We start from the raw sequence: 27,922 nt of genomic DNA, 5'->3' as shown, positions 1-27,922 counted from the left end.
TGCTTTCCCCGCCTATAACCCTAAAGCGTCTGAATAACCTTATACATTCTTTCAAGCATTACTTCCCTTTTGTCCATTCTGTCTTTCTCATCATCTCCACTATCCATAGCTACCTAACACAAAAGCATCTAACACTACAATAATAAATGCCCAAATCCGAAAAGTTCACAGGCATGTGAAATTTTTAAGTTTACAAGCTATTTCTTTTTAGTGTTATATTGAAGAATGATATCAATGATGATGATAAAAATAATATAGTATGTCATAATACCTATAAAAGTTAATTCTATTTTTCAACATTTCTGGTTTTCTATAGATTCTTGCTTTTGGCTCCCTAATCTATACTAATTCTTATTTCCTAACAGCCTGTCGTCTTTGTCATGTTGGCTGTATCATGCACTAAAAGCCTCTTGTATTCTCTCTCCAAACACCTACCGAAGAAGCTTGCTCATTTGCAATGACCTCACACATCAGCAATAAGGTCTGGACTCCTCACATGAGACATCAGCTTCAGTATGGTCACCACTTTGTGAGCTTTTGCTACCTACCTGATTTGTTTATAATAATAGGAATAATTTCAAAAAATTGCAGAAAATATTAAGTAATCTTGATGAAAGGACTAAATAACATGTAGCATTTTATGTATGCAGCTACACTGAAGTCCATGAAATGAACCACATAATGAAGCCAGGTTCAACCAACATTTGAAGAAACAAGTATCTAAAATTACAGTAAAATAGAACTTGCTGGAACATCAGTTTTAGGAATTAAAGAAACAGACAGTCCATTTGTTTACTCTGAAACCATTTTACTTTTATTAAATTATGGATTAATTTAGATGTGCAAAGCAATGCAGATGCCAAAGTATACTTTTAAAATATATTTGGCTGAATCTATCTCTCTGAGATCTTCTGATCCTAACAGAAATAGTTATATTATAAAATTATTGTTAAAAAGCAATAAAATGCATCTTAATCATTAACACATAGACAAAATTTGAACAGAAAAAAGGAAAACATTGCGAAGCATGAAAATACATATTATGAAATGATTCCTGAATCTGAGGATTAAAACTCTGGAGGCCTGAAATTTATTTCTAAGGGAAACTTTAGAAAAAGAAAAAAATTACTATAGTCTGATTCTGGGGCAAGGGCATTGAACTGAATGATACACTGAGGTCTATTCCATGGCCAACTGATTTACATGATAGCAGTAAAAAATACATTAGTGAAAATAGAATAAAAAACACATCTGGGCAGGGATTCAGCAATACATACATGTTAATGTTCATCAGCAATATATACATGTCGATATTAGTTAGCAATACATACATGTTGATGTTGGTCTAAGTACATTTTAAAAATACAGTATTTTTCTATTAAATTGACAGGACATGAACATTTATTCACTTGATTGATAATCATCTGTTATAAAGATATTGTTATTAACTTCAAAATACATTTAAAAGTGATTAGGCTTATGTTTTCTATGTATAGCAGATAAAAGTTTATTAGACTGTAGAGTACCACTTCATGGAAATTACGATGAACATGTTTTAAACAAGATACTTTGCCATGAAGATATACAGAAAATATATAAATACATCACATGATACAGAGAAACAATATTCATGATCTTCACATCTATAGGAATTCATAAAATCTTCTCTGAAGAAAAGGTGTTACATTGCAAACTTCTCATCTTGAAAGTAATCCGCATCATTGAGATATCTTTGAAGTAGACCATATTTCTGTGTATACAATAAAAAAACTAGTTATTTTACTTAAAGGAATGGAGGTAAGCTAGGCCTTTTCAATCTACAAACAGGAACAGGAACAGGAACAATTTCATTTCATGGTAATCATGAATAAAAATATTTTAATATAAAAAGGAACAAAAATTTAAATTTTAAATTTCTAACTCACATAAAGCATTATTATTAATTTCGTAACTTTCTTGCAAACTATGTATTTTTAATATATTTATTGTAGAAATGTAATAACTTCAATAATTTATTCAAAAATTTGTTGAATGCATAACATATATCAAATCCTCTGTTAATGACTATCTAGGTACAAAAAAATTGCTATTCCTACCCCTAATGAGAACAGAGTTCAGTAGCAATAGACCAATGACAACCAATAACAAATGCCATAAAGCAGACAGACACTGTTCTGAGGCTTCAGAAGAGGGAGCATGGTTAGTTGAGGTGACCAGAAAGAATGGCATCGAAGCTGTCCTGGGAAAAACCATTTGGTAGCAGAGGTTTGGTGGGGAGAGTTCAGTAGGAGACAACAGTGACAAGACAAAGTATGGGTTTTTACTATGATCAGGTTTTTTTAGAGGAATCAAGAGAGATAAGACTGAGCCAAAGAGGCTGAGGTCAGGAAATAAAAGTATGAAACGCTAGGTTAAGGAGTTCAGCACTAGTATGACAGGCCATGGAAAGTTATTAAAGGTGTTAAGGCAGAAGATTGACATGGTCCAAGGTATATTTTTTTTTTAAGGTAAAACATCCATTCTAGAAGAGTTTGGCAAGTAGTCTACTGCAACAATTTAAGTAATAAGGGCCCAAATCTGAGTGACAGCAATGAAGAAGGAGAGTAAAGGTAAGGTTTGAATGAGAGAGAGAGGAGTCAGGATGATTTGGAGATTTCAAGGTGATAGAGTTCCCAGTGCTTACCTCAGGAGGGAGATGAACTGACTAATGGTTTCTTAACTCTACTTATGAACTTTGATTCTTCTCCCAGTGAGGTGATGACCCTGACTTTTGTAGTAAATGGAAGGTTCCAGACAGGGGCATGGAACCTTCCCCCAACCCACAAGGATCTCTGACTCGAAAAGAAGAACAGCAGAAATAACCTACGGACTACATAGGGATTCTCTTCACCTCGTACCCAGACGGGTTCTATTAGATATAAGTAAAGTTTTCTAGGATTAGAAGCCTATACTTTAAATATTTGACTGGTTTTATGCTTTTCATATTATCGTTATATTTTTTCTTATTTATTAAATTTTAGAAAGTTATAGTCTATCTGAGCTATACTAAGGAAGGAAAACCTCTCCTTGCTTTTATTACCAATACTAGCTAACATTCATTGACCACTTACTAATTCCTAGGTCCTATACTAAATGCTTACCATGTGTTATTTATTTAATCTCCATAATCAAAACTCTAATTATTATTATTTAGTTACTATTTTACTGAAGAGAAAATTTAGGCTTACAGAAGTGAAGAAATTTGCTCCCAAATTCTACTGCTAGAAAATATTTAAATCCATGCTTTTAACCATTATAGTATGCTATTTCTGAGATTTATGGGGGGGAGGGGGGGGACGGGGCAGGGTGCAGCTTCAGTGTGAAAAAAAGAAAATAAAGGGAAAGTGAAACTCAGAAGGCAGCATTGCCTGGCCATTCATTCTCTCTACTATTATATTTTTGTTAAAAATTTGGAGTTTTGGTCTTATTATGTCAAGCCCTTACAGTGCCAGATGGACCTACTGATGAAAACTAATGGAATTATGGGAATAGAAGCATGAGAAAGAGTTCAGAACATCAAAGGAAGTTTGGTGTCATCTAAGAAGTAGCAGTTTGGCCAAAAAAGAAATGGGGGAACCTAGTGCAGCATTTACTTTTAAGCAGGGGCCCTCAATTTTTAATTTGCTAAGAATCACCTAATTTGTTAACCACTGGGTTTTAACGTCCCCAGAGGATTCACATTTAATAGGTCTGCAGTGAAGCAAGGGACCACGGATTTTTCACCAACTTCTAGGTGATTCTGACAGGTAGTTTAGGGCCATGTTTTGAGAAGCATCAGTTTAAGGAGTAGAAGACAAAAAAATCTTTTCAAGCGAAAAAGGGATAGGGAAAGAGAACAAGTGAGAAGAGTTTGGGGAAGGGGCAGGATACCCAATCGTAATATAAAATTCTTATTTATGTAACAATATTTATGCAATACGTTTGAAATTTACTTAAAATACATCTGTAAAATGGAAACTTGATACTTGTATTGACATATTTTCTTCACTTTCTGGTGTTCAAGTGGTCACCACCCCACCCCAACTATGTTCAACTTCCCTGGAAACCCCATCATAATATGCACTTTCATCTTAACAAAAAAAATTTGTTAGAATTTTGCCAATGGCATATGATAGTATGTTCTTCCACTCAAATTTAGAATGAGACATATATTTCTATTATATTTATTACATATTTTGGTTTTATTATAATTTTATCGTTTTTTCTCTTTTTAAAATATACTTTTATTTATTTCATAAAGGAAAGGGAGGGAAGGAGAGAGAGAGAGAGAGAGAGAGAGAGAGAGAGAGAGAGAGAGAGAGAGAGAGAGAGAAAGAAAGAGAGAGAGAAAGAGAGAGAGAAAGAGAGAAAAACTTCAATGATGAGAGAGAATCATTGATCGGCTGCCTCCTGCATGCACCACACCGGGTATCAAGCCAGCAACCAGGCATGTGCCCTGATTGAGAATCAAACCATGACCTTCTGGTTTATAGATCAACGCTCAACCACTGAGCTACACCAGCTGGGCAACTTAATCATTTTTTTACACTCAAGTTGCTCCTAATCTTTAATGTAATTAGGTTAAAAGTAGATCTTCCTAGTTCGACTGTTAGAAGGAAAAACAAGAAGAATAAAGTCCGTCTAGGTGGTAGGTTTTGAGGAAGAAATGCTGAGATATCCTGAGATGATGAAAGAGCAAAGGGGGAGGGGTGACAGGGACAAACAGTTTGTGTAAGGTAAAAGGGGTTGACATAATTGGGAGGCAGGAGCATAAAGAGCCACAAATATATAACCATTCCAGGAGCACTGAGCCCTGGCACTGGAACTGTGGCCAGAGGAGGAGGCATCATCACGCTAAACACACACAGACACTGAGGAGCGGGCAGAGTGACACTGAGAATGTCAGAGCACCGTGTCAATTTTGGACTTAAGCACAGCACAAAAAGCTGCACATGGGTTTATGTTGGCTATGAACTTCTTCAGTTTCCAGGAGAAATCTTTGGAGATAGTCTATGGACAAATATTTTTAAAGTTGGAGCGAATCTCAAAAATAAAATGAGCCTCTTTGATACTTTATGTGAAAGAAAGTGCACATTGTTCTAAATGTGTATGATTTTGAAATTCCATCCATGCCCAACACTGAGTATTATTCTTTAAGCAAAATATGACGCTTGGCTTTCTTTTTCTAAGAATATTTTTTCTTATTGCAGGTCCCTTCTGTCGTTACAAACCCTGATAAGCTTTCTCCAAGGTATTTAATTTTAAAAGTTTTAGTTTTTTTCTGCAAAAATTTTATTGTTCTTCCCAAATATATAATTATATAATATATATGATACAGGCACAGTGATTTTTTTCGACGCCTAGTACACAATTCTTTAAAAATGTGCTGTCCCAATAGATCTTTCAACTCCACTGAAGGGCTGGCAACACTTAACTACATCAATAAAAGCACTTAAGGCTTTAATGTCATCTAGGAAAATGAAGACAGGACTTACTGGATAAAAGATGGTTCCTCCCTACAGCAAACTGGAAAGCACAGAAGACAGGGAGGAAAGTAATGGGAGTGAGAGAAGCAGAAGCAACGTAAAAGATAAAAAGCTGGAAAGTGTCGAATGAGAGAAGCAAGACTTAAGTGTCAAGATGTGGGGAGTCGGCAAAGAGATTCCCTGGGCGGTGGTTTGTAGTGGGAGGATGTGTCAAAAGGGAAACCCATCTTGATGTCATCCTCCAGACCTGGAGACTGCGGAGCATCACACGTCCTAAGAAGTTCCTGTTTTCTTGTTCTCTTTTTCCTTTTGCTCATAAGTTTGTTCTCTGAGCTCTCTTCTTTTTCCTTTTCCTCTTTCACAAATTCCCCTACGACAGAAATAACTCCGGCAATGGATCTCAAGTCAGGCCTTTTTTTTTTTTTTTTTTTTTTTAAAGATTAAATATACTGTTGATCTGAGCTGCCTGAAAGTCTCCTATGGGTTCTCTCTTCCACATTCATGTGACTAGACCTGTCTTAAAGATTTCAATCCTATGAGCATCCTTTGCATGCACCATAAACAAGTCTAGAAGCTCTGGGAGCAGACCAGAGCTTAAAGCTGCCAGCAGACCTCCAGGAATCCAGTGCACTCTTCAGAACCTCCACTCGATCCCTGGTACCAAATTTTGTGATCAACAGGATGTGGGGCGAGCAAAATCAGTGCCCTGGCCTAAAAGCTCTGCATTCCCCTCAATCTTCAGGGGCAGTGCTCACTGCTAAGTCCCATGTCCTCAAGAAGAGGATGTGGGCGGCAGTAGACCCGGCAGCCAGGATCCTTTCCTCACATTCGCACCAGGGGCTGCTTCACTCTCACGTCACAAGTACTTTTCTAAAGAATAGGAAGCAGACAAGCAGCGGTGAGTCCTATACTTTGGCAAAGAAAACAAGGGGATATATATATATATATATATATATATATATATATATACACATATATATACACATATATATATATATACACACACACACACACACACACACACACACACACACACACACATACATACACACATCAGCAATGACACATCTATAAAAGTGAAAGAACAGGAAGCCTCCATTGAGGGATAGTGTTATTGCTGATTAAAAGTTACCTGACGAGGTGAATGACTGCCTTAGAACATTACCTATTCAGGGTAGGACAATGGTAAGCATGATAGAAATGGGTGAAAAAAAGAGAAAATGCAAACACGGGGAGAGAAGGAGAGATTCCCTTTTAAATTTCGCTGCCTTCTAATCATTGATATCCTCTTGCTGCTCATAATTAGGTTCAGAGTGTACTGAATGGGAGGGTTATTTTATATCCACCTTACCTTCTTAATCCAGCCATTTTCTTTTGAATGATTGAAAATTCTTTCCACTGTTTCTTTAACTTCTTCATCCTCAAGTTTTTCTGTATTTACTATGGAGCAACATTCTTGATACAGCTTGAATTTAAAATGTTTCAGTTTATGATAAACTCTGGTACGGTTAGCACAAATTCTGCCAATAAAAAATTCCTAAATCAAGAAATAAACATAATTTGACACACGATGTGAATAACATAGCAATGAATATACACTTTCTGCTTTTCAGATTTTAATAGTAGAATCTAATGCATTATTCATTTTTTAAATGTTTATACAATGATTATTTTATCTTCTCTTATTTATATAACCCAGTTAACAAAAACTGAGCACTTGCTATGTTCCAAGTATTGGGCTGAGCACTGGAGATTCATAAGTGAAAGATGCTCTACCTGTATTAGGAGAGCTTATAGGAGAGCTTGGGAGTAAAACAAATGATTATAAAACAATTTGTCAAATACTAAGCACAAGGTTCTATCAAGATACAAAGGGAAGACAATTAACTCAATATAGAGGGGAGAAGGGTCCTCAAGTAGGTGAAGCTTAAACTAAGTCTTTTTTCTAAAAAAAAAAAAAATGTTTGGGAAGGAGGAGAAAAACGGCTAGTAAGATAGATGATAGGCACACCTATCAAGAAAAGCATGCAGGCTGCTGTACATACACAGTTACTGAGTTTAAAATGCCTGGATCACAATAATTTTCTAGCTTATAAGCAACATGTGAAACTAAAACAAACTCTCATACCAGTACTAAGTACTGGCAGTTTTTTACTTAACACTTTCTTCTAAAAAATTTTGTAGAGTAAAAAATAACTGTTTAGTCATATCTATGCCCTTAATTAATGAGTCTGAACTGATTATATTAATACTAGAGGCCCGATGCACAAAATTTGTGCAAGAGTAGGCCTTCCTTTGCCCAGCTGCTGGCACCAGCTTCCCTCTGGCACCTGGGACTTGGGCTTCCCTCGCATCCCTGGCTTCATCCAGAAGATCGTCTGGAAGGATGTCTGGTCTAATTAGCATATTATGCTTGTATTATCATAGATTTTATTATTAGCAAACTGCAAGGATTTTAATATTTATGTTTAATGGGCTTCTAGGATTTTATAATTAGTACTCTTCTTGTGAAATCAGTCAACAAAAACATTTCCCTTTCAGAATATTCTGAATATACACTTTGTTATCCACACCTATAGCTAAAATGGGGAAAGTGTCACTGCACTGAGCTAATTAAAAATAACTGTACCCACATTATTTCACTCACTGTAGGAAATGAAACAGAAAGGGCTCCAGGCATTATAACATGATTAACCTTATTTTCATGGAGTAACCTTGCTAACTTATGTATTTAACTCTGTGCATAAATTCACTAAAGGGTTATACTTTCAAAGGTTCAGTACAGTGATATAGCAACAATACTGATCTATGTAACTTGTATTCTATTTGACAAAGAATTGCACCCTTTTTCTGAAGCCACATTGCAAGGGATCACAGAGGTGATGAGTTCAGTAAATAATCTGAGAGTATAGTGGCAAAAATAATTAAAAGTTAAATATGATAATTGGCAACTGTCAGGTTTTATGTGTTACCCTGTGAAGATGGTACTTGGGACAGCTTACAAGCTTTTCTAATGTTCAGATTTCTGTTCATATTCTGTGTAAACCTTTTTGTTTTTCAGATCATTAGAAATTCCGTAATCAGGTGTTGTGCATTTTCTTGCTTACTCTAAGTATCTTTCCCATTTCAACATGATCATTAAATCAGTCACATCAATTATAAAAATTTACTTGACAATACCTCCCATTTTGAGTAAAAAAATACCACCATAGTTGCAGTGGCCACTAGGGGTACCCTGTGTCTCTCCATTTCTACCATCAAAGTAGACTGTGTTGGGGAAGCCTCTCATTGATGTTTGAGATAAAATACATTAGGATAATAATGTGATTTTCATTTCCACCACACTGTATTCTACAGAGGAATTTATTTGTACATAATTTTTAAGTTTGGACAAGAGAGAAGGAAAGGTGTTAAAAATCCTTATTTAATTTTTTCCCCCTGTATGTTAACAAAAGTGTCCATTGAAAACATTACCCATTATAGTTTACTTCTTCCCACTTCTAATTCCTATCTTCTTAGCATCTACTTACACTTATGTAGGTCAATAAGCCCAAAATTACCTTTAGAATGTTCCTACACTATTTTTTTTTCTCTAAAATGTGATCACATTTTATAAGGAAGAGCTAAGCCACTGCTAGTAAGGCTTCACAGAAAACAGTAAGTAATAGCTGTAGTACTTAATCTTAGTGCACTTTCACCTTGTTATACTGTATGAAGTAATGTATACAGTACAATGCAGTGTCCACTGTAGGATCCCATTTATATAAAGTATAAAACAAGTAAAACTAATCTATGTTGTTAGAATAGTGTCCTTAAATGTCCAGAAATGTATTCAGACACTATTTTAAATTATCTAATTGCATTTCTGGCCATTAAGGACAGAATTCCAAGATAGACAGTATTAAAACCTACCAGAGACAAAGAAATAAGTATTGTTGTGACTGTTGTCAGAGCAGATAGGCAAAATGACATAAATGATTACATGTAGGCTAGCTTAGTCTATAAACTGATAAATCTGAGGAAAACTGAGTCTAGGGGATCCAACAAACATACAAATACATTGAAAACGAAGCTAAAAAAAACAACAACAACAAGAAAAAATGATAGTAAATTATTTAACTCTACAACTCAAAGGATTAGAAAGAGAACAACAAAAAAAGCCCAGAGTGAGCAGAAGGAAGGAGATAATAAAGATCAGAGCAGAAATAAATGACATAGAGACCAAAAACACAATACAAAAGATCAATGAAACCAAGAGCTGTTTCTTTGAAAGGATAAACAAGATTGATGAGCCTCTAGCCAGGCTCACCAAGAAGCAAAGAGAGAGGACTCAAATAAACAAAATCAGAAATGAAAGAGGCGAAATAACAACAGACCCCTCAGAAATTCAAAGAATCGTTAAAAAATACTATGAACAACTCTACTCTAACAAACTAGACAACGTGGAGGAAATGGACATATTCCTAGAAAAATACAATCTTCCAAAACTCAATCCGGAAGATTCTAAAAATCTCAATAGGCCAATAACTATGGAAGAAATTGAAGCAGACATCAAAAAGCTCCCAGCAAACAAAAGCCCGGGGCCAGACGGCTTCACAGGGGAGTTTTACCAAACATTCAAGGAAGAACTGAAACCTATCCTCCTAAGACTATTCCAAAAAATTCAAGAGGAAGGAACACTTCCCAGCTCATTCTATGAAGCCAGCATCACCCTAATACCAAAACCAGATAGAGACAACACAATCAAAGAGAATTATAGGCCAATATCCCTCATGAACATAGATGCCAAAATACTCAACAAAATTCTAGCAAATCGGATCCAGCAATACATCAGAAAGATCATATAACATGACCAAGTAGGATTTATCCCGGGGATGCAAGGATGGTACAATATCCGCAAATCAATAAACATGATACATCACATAAACAAATTGAGAAATAAAAATCACATAGTCATATCAATTGATGCAGAAAAAGCATTTTACAAAATTCAACACCCTTTCTTGATAAAAACTCTCAGCAAGGTAGGAATAGAAGGATCACACCTCAACATAATAAAAGCCATATATGACAAACCCACAGCCAACATCATAATCAATGGGCAAAAACTAAAACCATTTCCCCTAAGAACAGGAACATGACAATGCCCATCAGCAGATGAGTGGATTAAAAAACTGTGGTACATCTACACAATGGAATACTACGCTGCGGTAAAAAAGAAGGAATTCTTGCCATTTGCAACAGCATGGATGGAACTGGAGAGCATTATGCTAAGTGAAATAAGCCAGTCAGAGAAAGATAAATACCACATGATCTCAGTCATTTGTGGAATATAGAGAACAACATAGACTGATGAAGAGGGACAGATCCAAAGACAGAGAAACAGCGATCAGACTATCAATCCCCAGAGGGCAAGTAGGGGAGAGTGGGGGTAAGGGGAAGAGATCAACCAAAGGGCTTGTATGCATGCATATAAGCCAAACCAATGGACACGGACAACAGGGGGATGAGAGTATGAGTACGGGGGGTGGGGGTGAGGTTGGGGGTTAATGGGGAGATGAGGACACATTTGTAATACCTTAACCAATAAAGAAATTAAAAAAAAGAAAGAAAATGTAGCTAAAAATTGTTACCAAAATGTCCTACAGAAGAAGATGGGGAATTGCACATTTATTAGATACAGCATGTGGAAGTGTACATAAACACTGGATAATAAACCAAGGCAAGGAAATACAATGAAACATGCATTGGGTACATTTGCAATACCCAGCTAACTGTAGGTAACTTTTTACAGGATGTCTCTAGGCCCTATTTACGTAGGAGGAGCCAGCTCCTTGTGGAAAAACGGAGGAGAAAGCAAAAAGATGCTCAGGAAGAGGGCGGATGGACAGGAGTTTGCTTTCTGATACTAGGCCTCTGGCAACAGTTAGTGCAATAGGCTGAGACAAGGGACTCTACTTCCTCTTGGCTTCTTTTGTATGGGCACATTATCCATTGCCTTTTGTGTCATAATTACTGCCTCTCCCCATCAGATCTTAAGCACCTTCAGGAATCTGGACAGACTCTGGGCAAAATTGAAAATTAATTGTTGACAGTTCTCCCAACTGCCTTTCAGATTTTACATCTCTCTTTCCTGCAGGTGAGTTCCTTCTCATCTATGCCCTCTGACTTCACCACGATCTGGTGGTCCAAGGCCTCTCATCTCAATATCGGACCCAAGATGCTGTAACTAACATTGCTCCTCCCCTTAAGTCTACTTTCCATCTAAGCATTCCTTCTCTCAAAGAAGACAATCTTAGCTAAAAAGAAAAGTTTGATCATTAAACAAATTCACTAAGATTATTATTTTAAAGCATTATTTGTACTTTAAAAGAGAATTCCAGCTAACCCCAAGAAGTCTCAATTTTATATAGTGATAAGCAGCAACACAACATGGAGAATTCCTTTTCAAAATAACCTGAGGGTGGGTGTGGGGATGATCACAGTCTTTTTAATACCTTTGATCAAAAACAGGTTTGTTTTTTCTCCTTTCCTTTTTTCCTCTTTCCTTTTCCTTTCCATACATGCATTGACATTGTAGTTCAGTAGAATTTTAATAAGTGAGTCTTAGTCTTAAGTAAAAAAAATTACTGAAACCATACTTTCTAGAAGTATGGTTTTGTTGTGCTACTTTCAAGTTTGCTATTTACTAACTTTTTAAAGCTGATATCTGAAAATAAAATAATTCTTATTTAAAAAAAATTACTGAAAAAATGTAATATTAAAGAATTTCAACCACACTAGCTTAATATACACATTACCTAGTTTAATGTTCGCACATAGCATACATACAAACATACACACATTTTTACATAGATGCAAGGTAGTATATACATTGCTTATTATTTTGCTTTACCCTAGCATTATTTCATAACCTTCAAAATATTATTTTGTTCTATCACAAAATAATGGTGTACTCAGCTTATTAAATCACTACTCTAATATTTTATTTGGATTATTTCCCATTTTTAACTATAAATAATGCTTCAATGAACTTCATGACTATGTTATTTGCTTTTATTGAATTACCTTGCCAAGAATAAACTTACAGGCACCAAATATGTATAACTTTTTAACTCTGGCTATATATTGTTATCTAGTACCTAAAAAGATATAGCACATCCTTTCTTTGTCAAGGAATCTTACTTCTCATGAAATGGCTAGTTTCAATGCAGCCTTGACAGAACTGCATTTTGTCATTTGACTTAAAAGTACTTTGCTACTGGAGAGCTACTGACTGGCATCTTTAGGTAGTTTTAATTGTATGCCTTTAAATAGAGAATAATCATTTTCCAATATATTTAACTTTTATATTTTTCCATTGTGTGACTGATGTATTAATGTTCTTTGCTTTTATTTCATGAACTCTCTTATTTTTTAGGTATTTGAATCAATTATTTTATAGAGTCCTTATTCCTTCACAGGATATCAGAACTCCAGAAATGGTTTTCTAATTCATACTCCCCTTCAAGATTAGCTGTAGACAGCAAAGACAGGGGCTGTACAGCAATAGTTTTATCTATACAACAGAAAAGAACCTTAAAGTATTAAATCACTTTTATTAAGAGTCTAGATGTCTTATCTCATAAATTCATAAATCAGTTTTAAAGGATGGGGAAATTTATATATGACTATGTTAAGAAATGTGTTTTTATAGTTACTTGCCAAATAAAACACTAAAGATGAATTTTGAATTCATTATCCTCAATACACACTTTCTAAGTGATTCTTACCACTCAGATTGTTCAGAGGGATCTGGTCAATTGTTGCCCAGTAATACTGAGGAATCATATTACCAACCTAGCAGAATTCAGATAAATAGTATCTTTGTATCTTAATAAATGACTGCCAGTATTTAGAGTCGATTTTTGAATCTCTAGCCCCCAAAACACACATACACCTTTCACAGATATACAGACTCACCAGAGGAAGCTCTCAATATCAATAGTTTTGCATTTATAAATGCAACACTTTTACATAGATTTTTAAAAGAAATAGAAGTAGTCTACATCTATACGTTTTCTCTCTTCCCATTGCACTATTTTGCTATCATTTATCAAATACTTTTCTTCAAATATTTCAAATGTTTTCTTCAGTTTTATCTATTCCACCAGAATTAACAGCACCTTAAGTATGTGGTAATTGCTCTAGTCTGACCCACTTCTGATATAGCGTAGGTGGGGGCATGGTTTTTTCCAACTCTCATATTAGGATGAGCAGGCATCTTCAATTATTTGCTTGTGGGTTGTCAATTCGGTAGATTCATAAAATTTTCCACTTGGGTCAAATTCTCCTTTGGACTCAAAAGGGGACATCTGCTTCTCCTGCCCCAGTTACCAACCTTTCATCCTCACCCTCCCACTCCCCCTCACTATTTGGGTGAAGTGTACCTACTGTACCTAGAGAATATGCATGGATTTTAGTATTTTACTGAATTAGGAGTGAATCTGCTTATAAAACATATTTTTCATATTCAAAACTTGTACCCCTTTCCCTTTACCTAGTGCTTTCTCCATTTGTAAAAATAACTTAAGGTTATTTGTGCAAGCTTATGTATTTAAAATTCCCAAATACTGAAAACTGAAATGAAGGGGAAATACCTGCTTGTCCCATGGCATGAAATCATCAGTTTTCATAGTCCTGGGGTTGTACTGCTTCCCTGATAAGCTCACTAAATATGCACAGTGGCGATGCAACCCGCAAGCCTGGCAGGAACAGTCTTTAGCATTCTTTGGAGAGATGTTCACATCAGAATAACTTCCTACCCGCTCCTGAAAACAAAAGATGTAATTAAGCTTTAAAGGATTAGAATGAGGACAACAAAAACAACATAAAAAGAATGTAACCAATTTTAGGAATCATAACAGGATGAGATGTAAGAGCAAAACACTGGTATTTCTAACTTTAATACTGAGCACACAGTAAGTGTGTGACAAGGGATTTTTTGCAATAGAAAAATAAATTTAAAATTAGGAATATTAAATGGAAAGAAACCAGACTAGAAAATAAACCAGTTATATCCCTTACACTGATGAGTTACTAAGTTGTGATTTTCACAAGTTTTATTTCTTTTCCTTCCTCTCATCTCTAGTTAATGTTAATGAGGTATTTACTAGTTAAAGATAGGAAATAATGAGCAGCAAAAATTCACAATATAATAAAAGGTTTAGGTAAGTCAACAACTGAAAAAAACCAAGATCACATTTAGTCTCCATTGTGTGAATTATATCATATTTTCCACAAAATATTCCAGAAATATTTTAATCCTCCTTTGGTTGCTTACTAAAGTACTGGAAAATAAACAACTTGGAGCTAGGATTGCTAGATGGTCAGTGTTGATGTGGACAGTGGAATAGCTGAGTTAGCAGTAAGTAAACAAGTAGAAAATGTCTGGCATTCATAAATAAGCTTTATTAAGCTGTGAAATTACTTGTGCTTGAGTATTCTTGCTTGTGCTCTAGGCCCGCTAGATATTACTGTTCCAATTAGTAGTATAGATTAGGTTTTACCACAATATTTGAACTGTACACAAGGAGCGTATTAGCAGGGTTACTAAGCCACTTTCACATTCTCTATTAATTAAGCACCCAACAGACGAATAGTTTTCTCTTTCCATTGGATGATTCACAACAACACGGCCTTTTGTCTGCCTTCACTATTTCTCATATTTCATGACACTTCATGACACATGTCCCTCACAGGCTGACATGCAGAATGAACGGGTGACCGAGCACCTTCCCTCCCTGCTTCTGTGTTAGTCAGGAAGCACATGCTGAGCAGAAAGCGCTATCAGCTCAGTTCCCTGAGCGAGGGCGACAAGCGGAGCACGCCTGTTGACTCACACTGGACAACCACGGTAAGTGAAACAAACTGCTGGGTTACGCTACTGAGATTTTGTTGTGGGTTTATTTTCTTTGTCATGTTATTTGATTTTTATAGAATAACCTAGCTTATCCTGACCAAGATCACACAGAATCATCTGTGTCTCTACATTTTTAAGGCACTCTTTTTTTGTATCTTATCCTTACTTCAAACACTGGGTTACCCAAATGCAGCACAGCCTACCATGTGGGGTCAGGCATAATACAGCACAGGGGTATGGGCTTTGGAGTCAGAGAAACCCTAGAAACATGAGGTTTCTAGGTTCACATATTTATTGGTTTGGCTCATTATTCGATGTATAACCTTATGTTACTCAATTTTTCTGAGTCAGTTTCCTCATCTCTAACGGAAGAAATAATAGTACCTTCCTCAGGGGGTTAACTTTGAAGATAGAATAAGAAACTTTACTTTGCATGTAAATTATTTGGCAAAATTAAATGAACAAATAGTCACGCTGTTTTTCTTTCTATTAAAGAATAAATATTTACATCATGTTCTAAGAGTTGTACTACCTGCTTTACCTTCCAGTAAGTAAATATTTCCCTTTAAAGTAGGTAAATATTTTCTGGATCTGAGGAAGAAACTGGAGTTTAGAGAGGTTAAAAATACTGAAAGTCAAAAAGATACCCTAAACTCAATTAAAGTCTTCTTCCTATAACTGTCTTTTAACTGAAACCATCTGTGTCTAATTTATCATTAGGTAATTTAAGGCTGAACAGGCCTTGAGAGAAGCCAAATCTCCTGACATAAATGAGGTCGAGTAGCTAATGATTTCAGTGCTAGAAGGATGTTAGGGAACTTGAACCTCACTTATCTTGCCATTTTCCTCTTGCTAACAATTACTAGAGATAGAATGTTAGAAGTAGAGAGAGAAAAGAAACCTTAAAATTCATTAGTGCACTCTCTACTGTTAGAGATCATAAAGAAATCTAGAGGATAACAAGGAATCCAATAAATCTTATAAATTAAAAAGATGCTTTACTCAAATTGGTAGAATTACAAAATCTTGAGGTGGAGGATGTTAAAGACAACCTAGGCTGTAATCCCCAAATTGCATTATGGAAACCAGTTTTCCTAGGAGGTATACGTACTCCACAATAAGGCATCTCAGAGTAAAACACAACATGGAAAGTTTTACATACTACATGGCTCTCGAGGATTTACAGTAGAAATTATCGCATTAATGTCACTGAAAAGTCCTCCAGTTAAGTTAAACCCACTGTTTCTTAAACTTTTTAATTTCTTTTCTGAAACAATAATTAACATCCTATGAGACAAACTCCTTATTTATCTATTTATTTATTTATTTATTTAAATCCCCGCCCAAGGACATGTTCAAGATTTTTGGGGGGCCCTAGACAGTTTGCTCAGTGGATAGAGCACCGACCTGCGGACTGAAGGATCCCGGATTTGATTCCAGTCAAGGGCACGTACCTTGGTTGCAAGCTTCGCCCTGGCCCTGGCCCTGGTTGGGGCTCGTGCAGGAGGCAACCAATCAATGTGTCTCTCTCACATTGATGTTTCTCTCTGTCTTTCCCTCTCTCTTCCACTCTCTCTTAATATTAATGGAAAAATATCCTCGAGTGAGGATTTTTTTAAAAAAAGGGTTTTTTTGGGGGGGGAGGACAGGGAGGGAGAGGGAAAGAGGGGGGGGGGGAGAAAGAAAGAGAGAGAGAGAGAGAGAGAGAGAGAGAGAGAGAGAGAGAGAGAGAGAAACATGGATGTTCGAGAGATATCAATCAGCTGCCTCTGGTACATGCCCCGACAGAGGACCAAATCCCCAACCCCGCATGTGCCCTGCTGGGTAATCAAACCCATGACTTTTTGTTGTAAGGGATGACACTACAACCAACTGAGCCACATTGGCCAGGATGACAACCTCCTCATTTTAATACATGGGATAAGCACTAAAGATGTTCTAAAGTTATTCATCATTTAGAGCCACTTAATTATTGAATAGATAAGTAAGTGAATAATTAAAACAATAATAGCCTTTAGAAGTGGTCAGAAACAAGCAGCTGATTATTCAAGAAAGAAAAATGCTAATAACTGAGAAGACTGCTCAGCCCAACAGAACACTGAAATCTTGAGAGGTCTCCCACTCTCCCCCACCCTCCAGAGATTCAAAAACAAACAAGCCTGTGTACCTTATACTGCTCTTTCCAGCGACTCCTAGAGAATAAGTTCTCCAGACGAGGCTGAACAAAGTGGTTGTCCAAATAATCAAGAGATGTCAGCATTTCTCGTGCATATGATTTCTGCCTGGTGTGATCTGTTCAGGGGAATAACCACAAAAACAAAAAAACAAAACAACAACAACAATCACTTTGCCCCTGTGAAACATTGAAATAACTGAATACTTAAGGATTTCTTTCCATAGCTCTAGGTTAGTTGGTTAGAAGCATTTTAAATTAAAATAAGATGTTAATGATGTGAAAAACATCATTCCATCAGAGCATTAGGGAAAGGAAAGAACCACCCAGGCCTTCTAATTGTTCCTTGAACACATCAAAGGGAGTCTTTCCTAAGGGTCTTTAACTGCTGTGCTCTCTGCTGTGTCCTCCCTCACTGCAGCTTTTTGTCCAAAAGTCACCTCTTGAGACATCTTCTTTGACCAATCTAACTAACTTAGACTTTCTTTGTCTTTATCACTCTCGTATCTTTATCCTTTTCCCTCCAAGAACAAATATTATGTTATATATTTGTTTACTCATTGTCTGTCTCTTCCATTAGACTTCATGCAACATGAAGGCAGGAAGCTCATGTCATAGTCACTGCCATATCTCCAGCTCTCAAATAACGCCTGGCCCTTCGTCGGCTCTCAACAAATACTTGTTCAACAAGCTATAAATGAAACCTTATTTTGGCATGCAGATAGATAATTCAACAGAACATATTTATAGTCTTTATATAGTGTGCTAGATGCAAGAGATAAGTATATAAACATAAGGTATGCTTCTTCTCATGGTATTGAAAGGGAGAAAGGCAAAATAAATTTTCAATACAAGTATGAAAAGTACACACACATCAGTACCACCATACTCAGTATAATGACAGCACAACTGAGGGAGTGACAAGTATTATTTGAGTAGGTCATAGATAGCTTTAATAGTGAAAATGATTTCACACCCACCTGGACAATCTAGGGTAGAAAGGGATTATATTCTAGGGAGGGAGGATCAGCATGAGCAAAGGCACAGAAGCTTAAATCAGCATCACTTTTGGTGAAATTCAAGGAGCCTACAGAGGCTGGGACAACACATGAGTGTTGAACTACTCTGCTATTTTAAGAGTACATATCCTATATCTTCAAATTCACAGTGAATGCTCTAAGATCAGGGAGCTGTCACATTGTTTCTTTTGTCTTGTCCACATTTCAAATAATAAACAAGTTTTTGAATGGACTTTTGTACAGTTGATTTTAGAGGGAACAATAACTAGAGGGCCCTACGGATGGGTCTCCTGTGTTTTTTTATACAATATATATAGTTGTTTAAAAATTAGAAAAAAAATTGTTGCATTCATATTATTAACTTACCATATAATGTTCCCAGGAATGATTCGTCTAAAGCATTGATCAGGAGAGCCTTCACAACTCTTTCAAAGTGCGTGTAGGGGTCACTAAAAGAATCTGAAATGAATTTAATATCAGAATCTAGTATACAAAACAATTCCTGAATATAATAGGTTCATTCCTCCAAATCTAGGAAAATTAATACTATAAATAGAAGAAATTGCTAATTATTCTAATTTTATAAATTAGTTGCCTCAGTGACTTCTCTGGTCATTCAACAAATCCCCATTTTCCAGATTCACTGGCATCTAATCCAAAGTTTCTATTGTTATTTCAAATAAATCTTCACTTTCCAAACTTATTTAGGGGAAATGAAGAGATATGCTGTAAAAACAATCAAAATCGTCCCCTGTTTACCTAAGTTTAATTATCAATTTGACAATTAGAGAGAGCAAGAGAAAAAACGTCTATAGGTGGATTGTTCAATATGTACACCAAACTTCTTTTTCCTTTTCTTCAAAACATGTTACATACAAAATTATCTGTGAAATTGCTACCCTCGCCAGAATCCCAGTGGCCATAAAAATTTCATTTCCCTTTCTGCTGCCCCTGATTTAGGATTTGCCACATCGATTTAGAAAACTATGTCTACTCATTCTTATATCAAATATATAAGCCTAATTTCCCACTAACCCAGTCTGGTCCATAATATCATCTGTTTGACGAGACAGGCAATAATAAGAGAGATGGTGCCCACTATTTCCCATTGCTCTTGGATCAAGGTTTACTATGGCTGTGGACATGTTCTCTATAAAACACGACCCATTCCGTGACCCAAACTGTCGACTCTGAGCATCGGTGAAGACATATTAAAAGCAGCCGGAGTATTTCAGGAAAAATGGAAGATGCTTGGTAAGGGATGAAAGAAAAATAAGACCTATTATTAGCATCCATGGTTGAATTTGAACTTTGCTTTCAGTTGAAATAAAGCAAAGATAGGACTTAACATGGAGAAACTTTTAACCTATATGTTAGTTACTGAAAGATTTGTAACTAGCTCCTTTTTTAGAATTTAGGGGAAACTTTTAGTACGCATTCTTGTTTAAAGGAAACGTCTTATTGAAGTACTAAAGTGAACAAAATAAAGCAGTGATAAAACTAAATGACAATAGCAGATTTAGAGGGCCTATGACTAATTGGAAAATATAAAAGAATTGATCATAGCAATTTATTAATATTTTTAAAAATCATTAGAACATAATTGGAAAATGAATTAATACTTCAAAAGAATTCAACATTGATTTGACTACCAATATCAAGTACTAGCAGATAATTTAATTTGTAAGTGTTTAAAAGCACTTAAACTTTGTCTAGTGCTTCTCAAATTATATTAAGGAAAAACTTCTGAAAATATTGATACGTTGAGCAAAAAAATCAAATCCATCCCCTATGCATCTAAATTTAACCAAAGGACTTATATGCTAGCATATAGGCCTAACCAATGGACACAGACAACAGGGGGGTTAGGGCATGAGTGGGGGAGATGGGGGGTAATGTGGGGATAAGGACACATGTAATAACTTAATAAAAAATAAAAAAATAAATTTAACTATCAAATAAATTGAAATATAATTTTTTTACCTCTGTATTTTTATGCCTTGAATGTGCTAATGCCCAAGATTAGTCACCTGCTATCGAGCTTGGGAACGGCTACTCTATCTCAAAGACCCTGATAGTGTCTCCTGAGGATTAGGAATAAAAGGACAGAGGATCAGAATCACCTGGACTTTTTTCTTGTTTTCCTAATCACAGAATAACCTCCTACCAATGTGGATCAGAATCTCCTTCGAAAAGTCAAGAAGAAGGCCTTGACTTCATTGTGTTTGAGTGGATGGGTAGGTGGTGGTAGAATTATGCTCCTGGCCTCTCAAATTTAAAACAATGTACAGAGTAAGTACATGCCAGGCCCCGTTTTATGCGTATTTATGTGTATTGCTTTATTTCTCACAACAAGCCTACTATGTAGTATCATGACTCTCAGTTTATTTTTATTCATTTATTTTTTGAGGGAGGAGGGAGAGAGAGAGCGAGCAAGAGAGAGATGAGAGAGACACAATGATTGGTTGCCTCCCACGAGCCCCGACCAGGGCCAAGGATCGAATCTGCAACCAAGGTACATGCCCTTGACCAGGAATCAAACCTGAGACCCTTTGGTGCACTGGCCTATGCCAGTGATGGCGAACCTATGACACGCGTGTCAGAGGTGACACGCGAACTCATTTTTTTGGTTGATTTTCTTTGTTAAATGGCATTTAAATATATAAAATAAATATCAAAAATATAAGTCTTTGTTTTACTATGGTTGCAAATATCAAAAAATGTCTATATATGACACGGCACCAGAGTTAAGTTAGGGTTTTTCAAAATGCTGACACGCCGAGCTCGAAAGGTTCGCCATCACTGGCCTACGCTCTAACCGTGGAACACAGCAGCCAGGGCATGACCCTCCATTTATTTTTGGTTGAGGAAACAGATAGAGAGAAGGATGTAAAACTTCCCTAAGATCAACAGCTAGCGTTAAAACCAAGGTTGGGACCCAGGCACTCTGACTCCAGATTTCATTCTATTATCCTTGGGAGATGTAGTTCTTCATGGTAGTGAGATTCGTCTTGAATACTACTATATTATTATACCTCAGAACATGAAATTTTAGACTTGGATGTGAAATTGGAGAAAATTAAATTCAAAGATCTCACCTTAAAATTAAGAAAAATGACACAATGATGACATAACTTATCCAAGGTCACACAACTAGATAGAGGCAGAATCAGAACTAGAGCTCAGACCTCCTCTAGAACTTTATTCAGTGCTATAACTCCTCCCTAGGCGGGCTTCTGTGGGAGAGCCTAGAAATATTGCTTACAACTTTTCTCCATGATTATAAAAAAAAAACTTCAAAAATACACAGGAGAAAACCAACAATATTTGGGTTTACACAGAGGCTGATTTTTCAAAGCAGTTCATCAGTTTCCCCACACCCAATCACTGGATAGTCTAGTCATTCTGTTGATTTTCCATGCACCCTTTTTCATGTTAATTCCATGTATTTGCTACGATTTTGTGTTAGCACCATCTTCCTACTGATCTGGTTGTCATTCTCATGTCAGGACTACACTGTTCTACTTATTGTAATTTTGTGATAACTTTTTATATCTGGGGGGCAAGCCTTTTGATTTTCTCTGTTTTCAAATTTTATTTATTCTCCTATAGTATCTGTTCTTACAAATGAACTTTAGGATTGTTTTGTTCTTCAAACAATTTCAGAAGAATAACTTCTCATACTATTTACTACCTTCCAGAAACATGCTGTGTCTCTATGCTTCATGTTTTCTTTTCTATTTCACAATAAAGTTTATTCTTGTACATAGCAAGCTATGTTTTTCTTATGATTATGCCTAGGAACTTAATTGTGTTTGCTAGAGTAAGTGGACTGCTCCCTCATCATACTGTTGAAATAATTATTGATGGTGTACAGTGAGTGTTCTTCTGAGACCTTTTACTAATTCCAAAACAGTAAGATTATCTTAGATACTTGTGGAAAAGGAGCCTCCTGGGACATTCCAGAGCTAGAGAAAGAGATACTGTTTGGGAATTCCTGGGCACCAACTCTGCTTTACCCCCCCACCCTGAGAAGCATGTGGTCTTGCAGTTTATTTTCAGAAACAAGAGAATGCTTATAAATATTATCTTAGGTAGATTTATCACTGTACTTTCTTCTGCAATGTAGGTGTAAGCCCAGTGTAAAAGGGCAGAGGCAAGATAAGCTTCTTTCTCTAGTCTACCAGGTTCCACCTCAACCCCACAAAGAGAAAAGAGAACGTGAGAAAACTGTGGAAATATATGCTGCACCTATTTCTGCTCGCAATGAATTCATATCCTCCCTCTTATCTTCTGTATCCTTGATTAAATCAGAAACTTAGTTTATATAAATATATATATCTAATCATGTTATGTTCAAGCAATGTCTTTTCCTTATCAATAGTATATTTGTTTTACTTTTGTGTCTTGTCACACTGTTCAAAACACTAGGATAAAGATCGTAAAAATATTTTTGTTTCGTTCTTTATTACAGAGACTATCTCTAGTGCTTAACTGTAAGTATGCTGACTGTTGGTTTAAAATATTCTTTGTTATGGAAAGGACATATGCTCATATGGACATTGAATTTTATCATATGCCTTTTTAGAATCGATTGAAATTATGGTTTAATTTTTCTCTTTTGACATTAATGTTATATTGATATGGCACCTAATGTTAATTTTTATAGTTCTAAAGAAACGGTTAGATAACTTTTTCTTTATTCTTGTAATTAGGAAAATATTTCCTTCGCATGTCTATCTGCAAATCTTTTTCATCAACTTATTGGGATGTGTGTCTCTTAAATCTGCATAAAGTGTTTGACAACTCAGTATTTTCTTCTATCATACCTTTAAATTCCCATCTCCATATGTAAAGTCCATCCAAAAATATTATGTTTCTTATTCAAATACTCTTTTACGTCTCTCATTAAAGTTATGTAATTTCTTTAGATTTGTCCTATATTTCACTACCAGGAATTTGTGAAATAGGGTCTTCATTCAGATTCCTTTATGTATTATCCTTTCCCTCAGAACTTTTTTTCTTCTCTACACTAGAACTTCTTAGGTTTAACCTATATGTCATTGATGAGATTTCCTATTCTGTTAATTCTGCTCCTTACCACATTCTATGTAGATTTTATTTCTGACTTGATATTTTTAATTTACTAGCAATTTATCCTCATCTTAGCTAACTCCCTTTCATCTCAAATTGTTCTCTCCTCATAATTTCCTGTTTCTTTTCCATAGACTGCAAAGCAAATGTTTTATATAATATTCTTCTGTTTCCTTTAATGACACATTTTTCACAGGCATTTTTTTCCCTCTTGAGTCTTCAGAGCAATGTTTCCTATACCTTTTGCGAAAGTAGTTCACTGGTACTTTTTACTATCCTAGAGCAAGAGGGACAGTTCCAGGATTTAACCTTCAACATAAATGGCTGTGAGATTGTCCTCAGGCACACTCTGTGCTGTGTTGATACAATGATTCTCTTTAAGTGTCAGGTGGAAAAGTTAATGTTCACTCTTAGTCCAATTTCCAGTCTTCTAGCAAGCATTTATCTAGCAAGGCACTAGAGATGTGCTTTTATATCTACTACTTGGTTCTCTGTCACTCTGAGCATATGATAGAGTACTGGGAAAATCATCTTCAGTACCCACAAATCTGAAGGTTGTTCCGATACTGCTGTACATAATAGTTTTAGTGAATGAACACTAGATAGATTTGAAATACAATGGACCACTGCTAGTCTACCCCTCTACACTCTATCATATCTTATCTGGAAGTCTCAGTCTCAGAATAAATATAGAGAAATACAGGGATTGGTGAGAAGGGAAAATGACTATGATTTTCTTCCAGTGCTACAACCATGTAGCAGGAGGGGAAACTATTCTATTCTGAGGTGTTACTAATGTAACCACCACCACAACTGAGAAAACAATAGTTCTACATTCACCCCCCAAATTCACTTATGCTACCTCTCAATCATTTAGTTTTGGACATATTGAGTCTGAGGTGTCTTAAAGACACCCTGATGAAAATGTTTAATAAAATGATGAAAATTTGGGCCATAGGCTTTGGAAAAAACTGCACTGGAAATAAAGGTTTTGGAATTTCTGCCTACAGATTAGGCTGAACTTATGGGAAAGAGACTTCCTGACGCATAAGTGAAATGAAGGTAGTTTGAGGGTGGAACCTTTAGAAACATCAATACTTACATGAGAAATGGAAAAGAGAAAAGCAATATTAAAAAGACAAAGGCCAGAAAGAGTGCTAGCACAGAAGCTAACTAGAGAACATTCTGAAAGTGTGAGTCATCAATGGTTGGTGATAAATCACATAGCAATACCAGGTTAATACAGACGAAATGAAGAGCATTCTGGCAACTAGGAAATTATCACTAACTTTAGTGAGAGCGATTGCACTGGATTAATGGGTGCAAGAGCCTGAGTACAATGCTTTGTAGAGTTACAGGAAACTTGAACAAAAAGATTTAGAATAGTGGCTAATGAGACATGCCAACTCAGGTGAGGAAAGGCATTGGGTATGGTTACAAGTTAAGGAAAGACAGCTTGTAAGGATAGAGCTAGAAGAAGCAATTGCAGTTAAGAACACACAAGATAAAATGTATTGCATGAAAAATGGACCACATCCCCCTCTGATGTAGAGATGCTCAGTAGTAAAAGCAAGCTCAGAACTCCTTGGTATTTACCTAGCAGATGAGTTGAAAATGTATGTCCACAGAAATATCTACACACGATGTTTATAGCAGCTTTATTCACAATTGCCAACACTTGGAAACAATGTGCCCGTCAACAGGTGAATGGATAAACTGTGGTACATCCATACAATGGAATTATTCAGTGAAATGTGCTACCATGCCACACTGAAACATGGAGGAAACTTTAATGCATATTATTAAGTGAAAGCAGCCCATCTCAAAGGCTACATGCTGTGTGGTTCCAAATATAAAACATTCTGCCGAAAATAAAACTATGTAAAAAGACCAGTGGTTGTCAGGGGCTCAGGGGAGTGAGGAAAGGGTAAACAGGTGGAACACAAGGGATTTTTAGGATAGTGAAAGTATTCTGTATGATACTGTAATCATGCATATATGTAATGTCACTATACATTTGTCAAAATCCACAGAATGTACTACTCAGCCACAAAAAAGGAATGAAATGTTGTCATTTGTGACAACATGGAGGAACCGAGAGGGTATTATGCTAAGTGAAGTCAGTCAGACACAGAAAAACTAATATGTATGATTTCACTTATATATGGAATCTAAATAAATAAATGAACAAACAAAAGAAACAAAAGAAACAAACTCACAGATACAGAGAACAAACTGATGGTTGCCATATGGAAGGAGGTACAGAGATGAGAGAAAAAGGTGAAAGGGATCAAGAAGTATAAATTTTCAGTTACAAAATAATTAAAGGGGTGTAAAGTATAACATAGGAAAAATAGTCAATAATGATGTAGTAAGTATGTATATGGTGCCAGGTGGGTACCAGACTTATCGTAGTGACCACTTCAGAAGTTATAAAAATGTCTAATCATTACATTGTACACTTGAAACTAATGTAATATTGTATGTCAACTATAACTGAACAATACATTTTTAAAAATACCAAACAATCCATAGGATGTACAACACAAACAGTGAGCCCTGAGGTAAACTATGAACTACAGTTCATAATACTCCATCCATATTGGCTCATCATACCAGATGTACCAATGCAAGAGGTTAATAACAGGGATGTGTGTGTGTGAGGGGTTATACAGGAACTCTCTTTACTTTCCACTCAATTTCTCAGTAAATCTAAAATGGCCCTTAAAAAAACAAAAGCAAGCACAAAGGTGTAGAATAGAGAAGGAAGTTAAAATAGTTCAACATGCTGGACTTTTATTTTCACTAATTAGCAGGTGTGGGTATGAGTGGGTATCTCTCAGCAAATGTTCTATCACATTTTAGATATTATAATCCAGAATGATGGGATACCCTCTAATTGAATTTCCCTGATGTTCAAATATTGAGGTGGCAAGTGAACCAATGCTTATTGATCTAAGTACAATAGCCATTCACTTTCAATACATAAATGCCTATCACTGACATTTCTGTAACTGCTAAAGTTCTTTAAATTTGATGTACAGCTCAACCTATTTCATTACAAATCAAGTGATTAAATTGAATTATAATACACTTAATTTTTTTCCCTTATAAAAAAATTAAGAAAAAAATGTACCTCCAACAGCCTGTTTGAATTCACGTATACAATTACAGGGATCAGAATAATACATACTTAAAGATACCCTAAACGTTCAGGGTCCTATTATTTATATTTTCATTAACTATATGAAAATATGAAAGCTTCTACTTTCCTATTGCTGATAGGTTTCACTGAGCGATGCTTCAAGTCCTGTAGACCCCTGTATATCCCCAAGTCCATTTGTGATCTGTGAGGTCAAAGCAGTAACACTAAGATAATCACTTGCTGTTTTTACTTGTTGAGATTTTTAATGATGGTGAAAAAGTAACTATAGGTAAGGCAACTGGCCCCTTAGCATGGAGGCAGCACCAAACTACTAGTCATCACTGCTATGCACTCAGTAACCAAGCTACTTTCACTTAAGAATGTCCCTGACAAAGTAGTAAAACATTATTAATTTTATTAAGTCTTGAGTATCCATCTTTCGAGCATTTAATGTGATGAAATGGGATGTATGCATTGTGGGGCATGGCTACAGTGTTTTGGCCAGGTTCAAGCCTCAGACTAATGAAAGGACAGGTTCCTCTCATTGCCACGTGCAAGTCCCAGCTGGAGGGCAGGGCCCCTCCAGCACAATTATAGCCAACAGCTATGGTTGTAAGCTTGAACCTATGGTCCAAACACGTGGCCCCACGTGCCTTGTGCTAGAGTTCAGGTGCATGTAGTTGAGTGAGGTTGAAACTCACGAGAATGCTGTAAACAATGTGATCACGCCCCTACTTTGCCTCGTGGCATCTGCTATAAAATAAAGACACAGCTTGTGGGCGCCGGCGCTGTCTCCTCATCAGGGAACAGCGTCCCACCGAGACCCAGCTATTATTCTCTTGCCTGTCTTTTCTCAATCCTTTCACCCCCCCACTCAGGATCACCTTTGGCCGTAACAAGTGGTGCCCGACCAGGGACTGAGTGAGTTCTGCGACCAGGGACTGACTTTGGCCGTAACAATGCATAAAGTAGTTGTGCTGCATATCAAAGTACGATCAATCATACTTTGAAAAAAAACTGAGTTGGGAGCTTAAAAAGCCGCAACTGTCACGATGCACCATGTTTACTTGAAAGAAAGACTGACAA

General features: G+C 36.2%; 1 protein-coding gene across 3 annotated transcripts in view; it reads right to left on the bottom strand.

The window, feature by feature from the left end:
• Positions 1-793: 793 nt before the first annotated feature.
• The window catches only part of CCDC82 (coiled-coil domain containing 82), a 36,979-nt gene continuing 9,850 nt past the window's right edge, over positions 794-27,922 (bottom strand). For 2 of the 3 annotated variants that reach the window (XM_036324617.1, XM_036324618.1), the window contains exons 4-8: positions 18,964-19,056; positions 17,573-17,697; positions 14,144-14,314; positions 6,856-7,041; positions 794-1,750 (exon numbers count right to left, since the gene is read on the bottom strand). In XM_036324617.1, coding sequence (XP_036180510.1) covers positions 1,682-1,750; positions 6,856-7,041; positions 14,144-14,314; positions 17,573-17,697; positions 18,964-19,056 — 644 coding nt within the window. In that variant the 3' untranslated portion in view covers positions 794-1,681. Of the gene's footprint in view, positions 1,751-6,855; positions 7,042-14,143; positions 14,315-17,572; positions 17,698-18,963; positions 19,057-27,922 lie in introns of those variants that run through there. The other variant, XR_004970326.1, reaches the window with a different exon arrangement.

The sequence above is a fragment of the Myotis myotis genome, unplaced genomic scaffold, assembly GCF_014108235.1.
Source record: "Myotis myotis isolate mMyoMyo1 unplaced genomic scaffold, mMyoMyo1.p scaffold_m19_p_10, whole genome shotgun sequence".
NCBI classification, from domain to species: domain Eukaryota; kingdom Metazoa; phylum Chordata; class Mammalia; order Chiroptera; family Vespertilionidae; genus Myotis; species Myotis myotis.
This window is presented reverse-complemented; position numbering and strand designations above follow the sequence as displayed.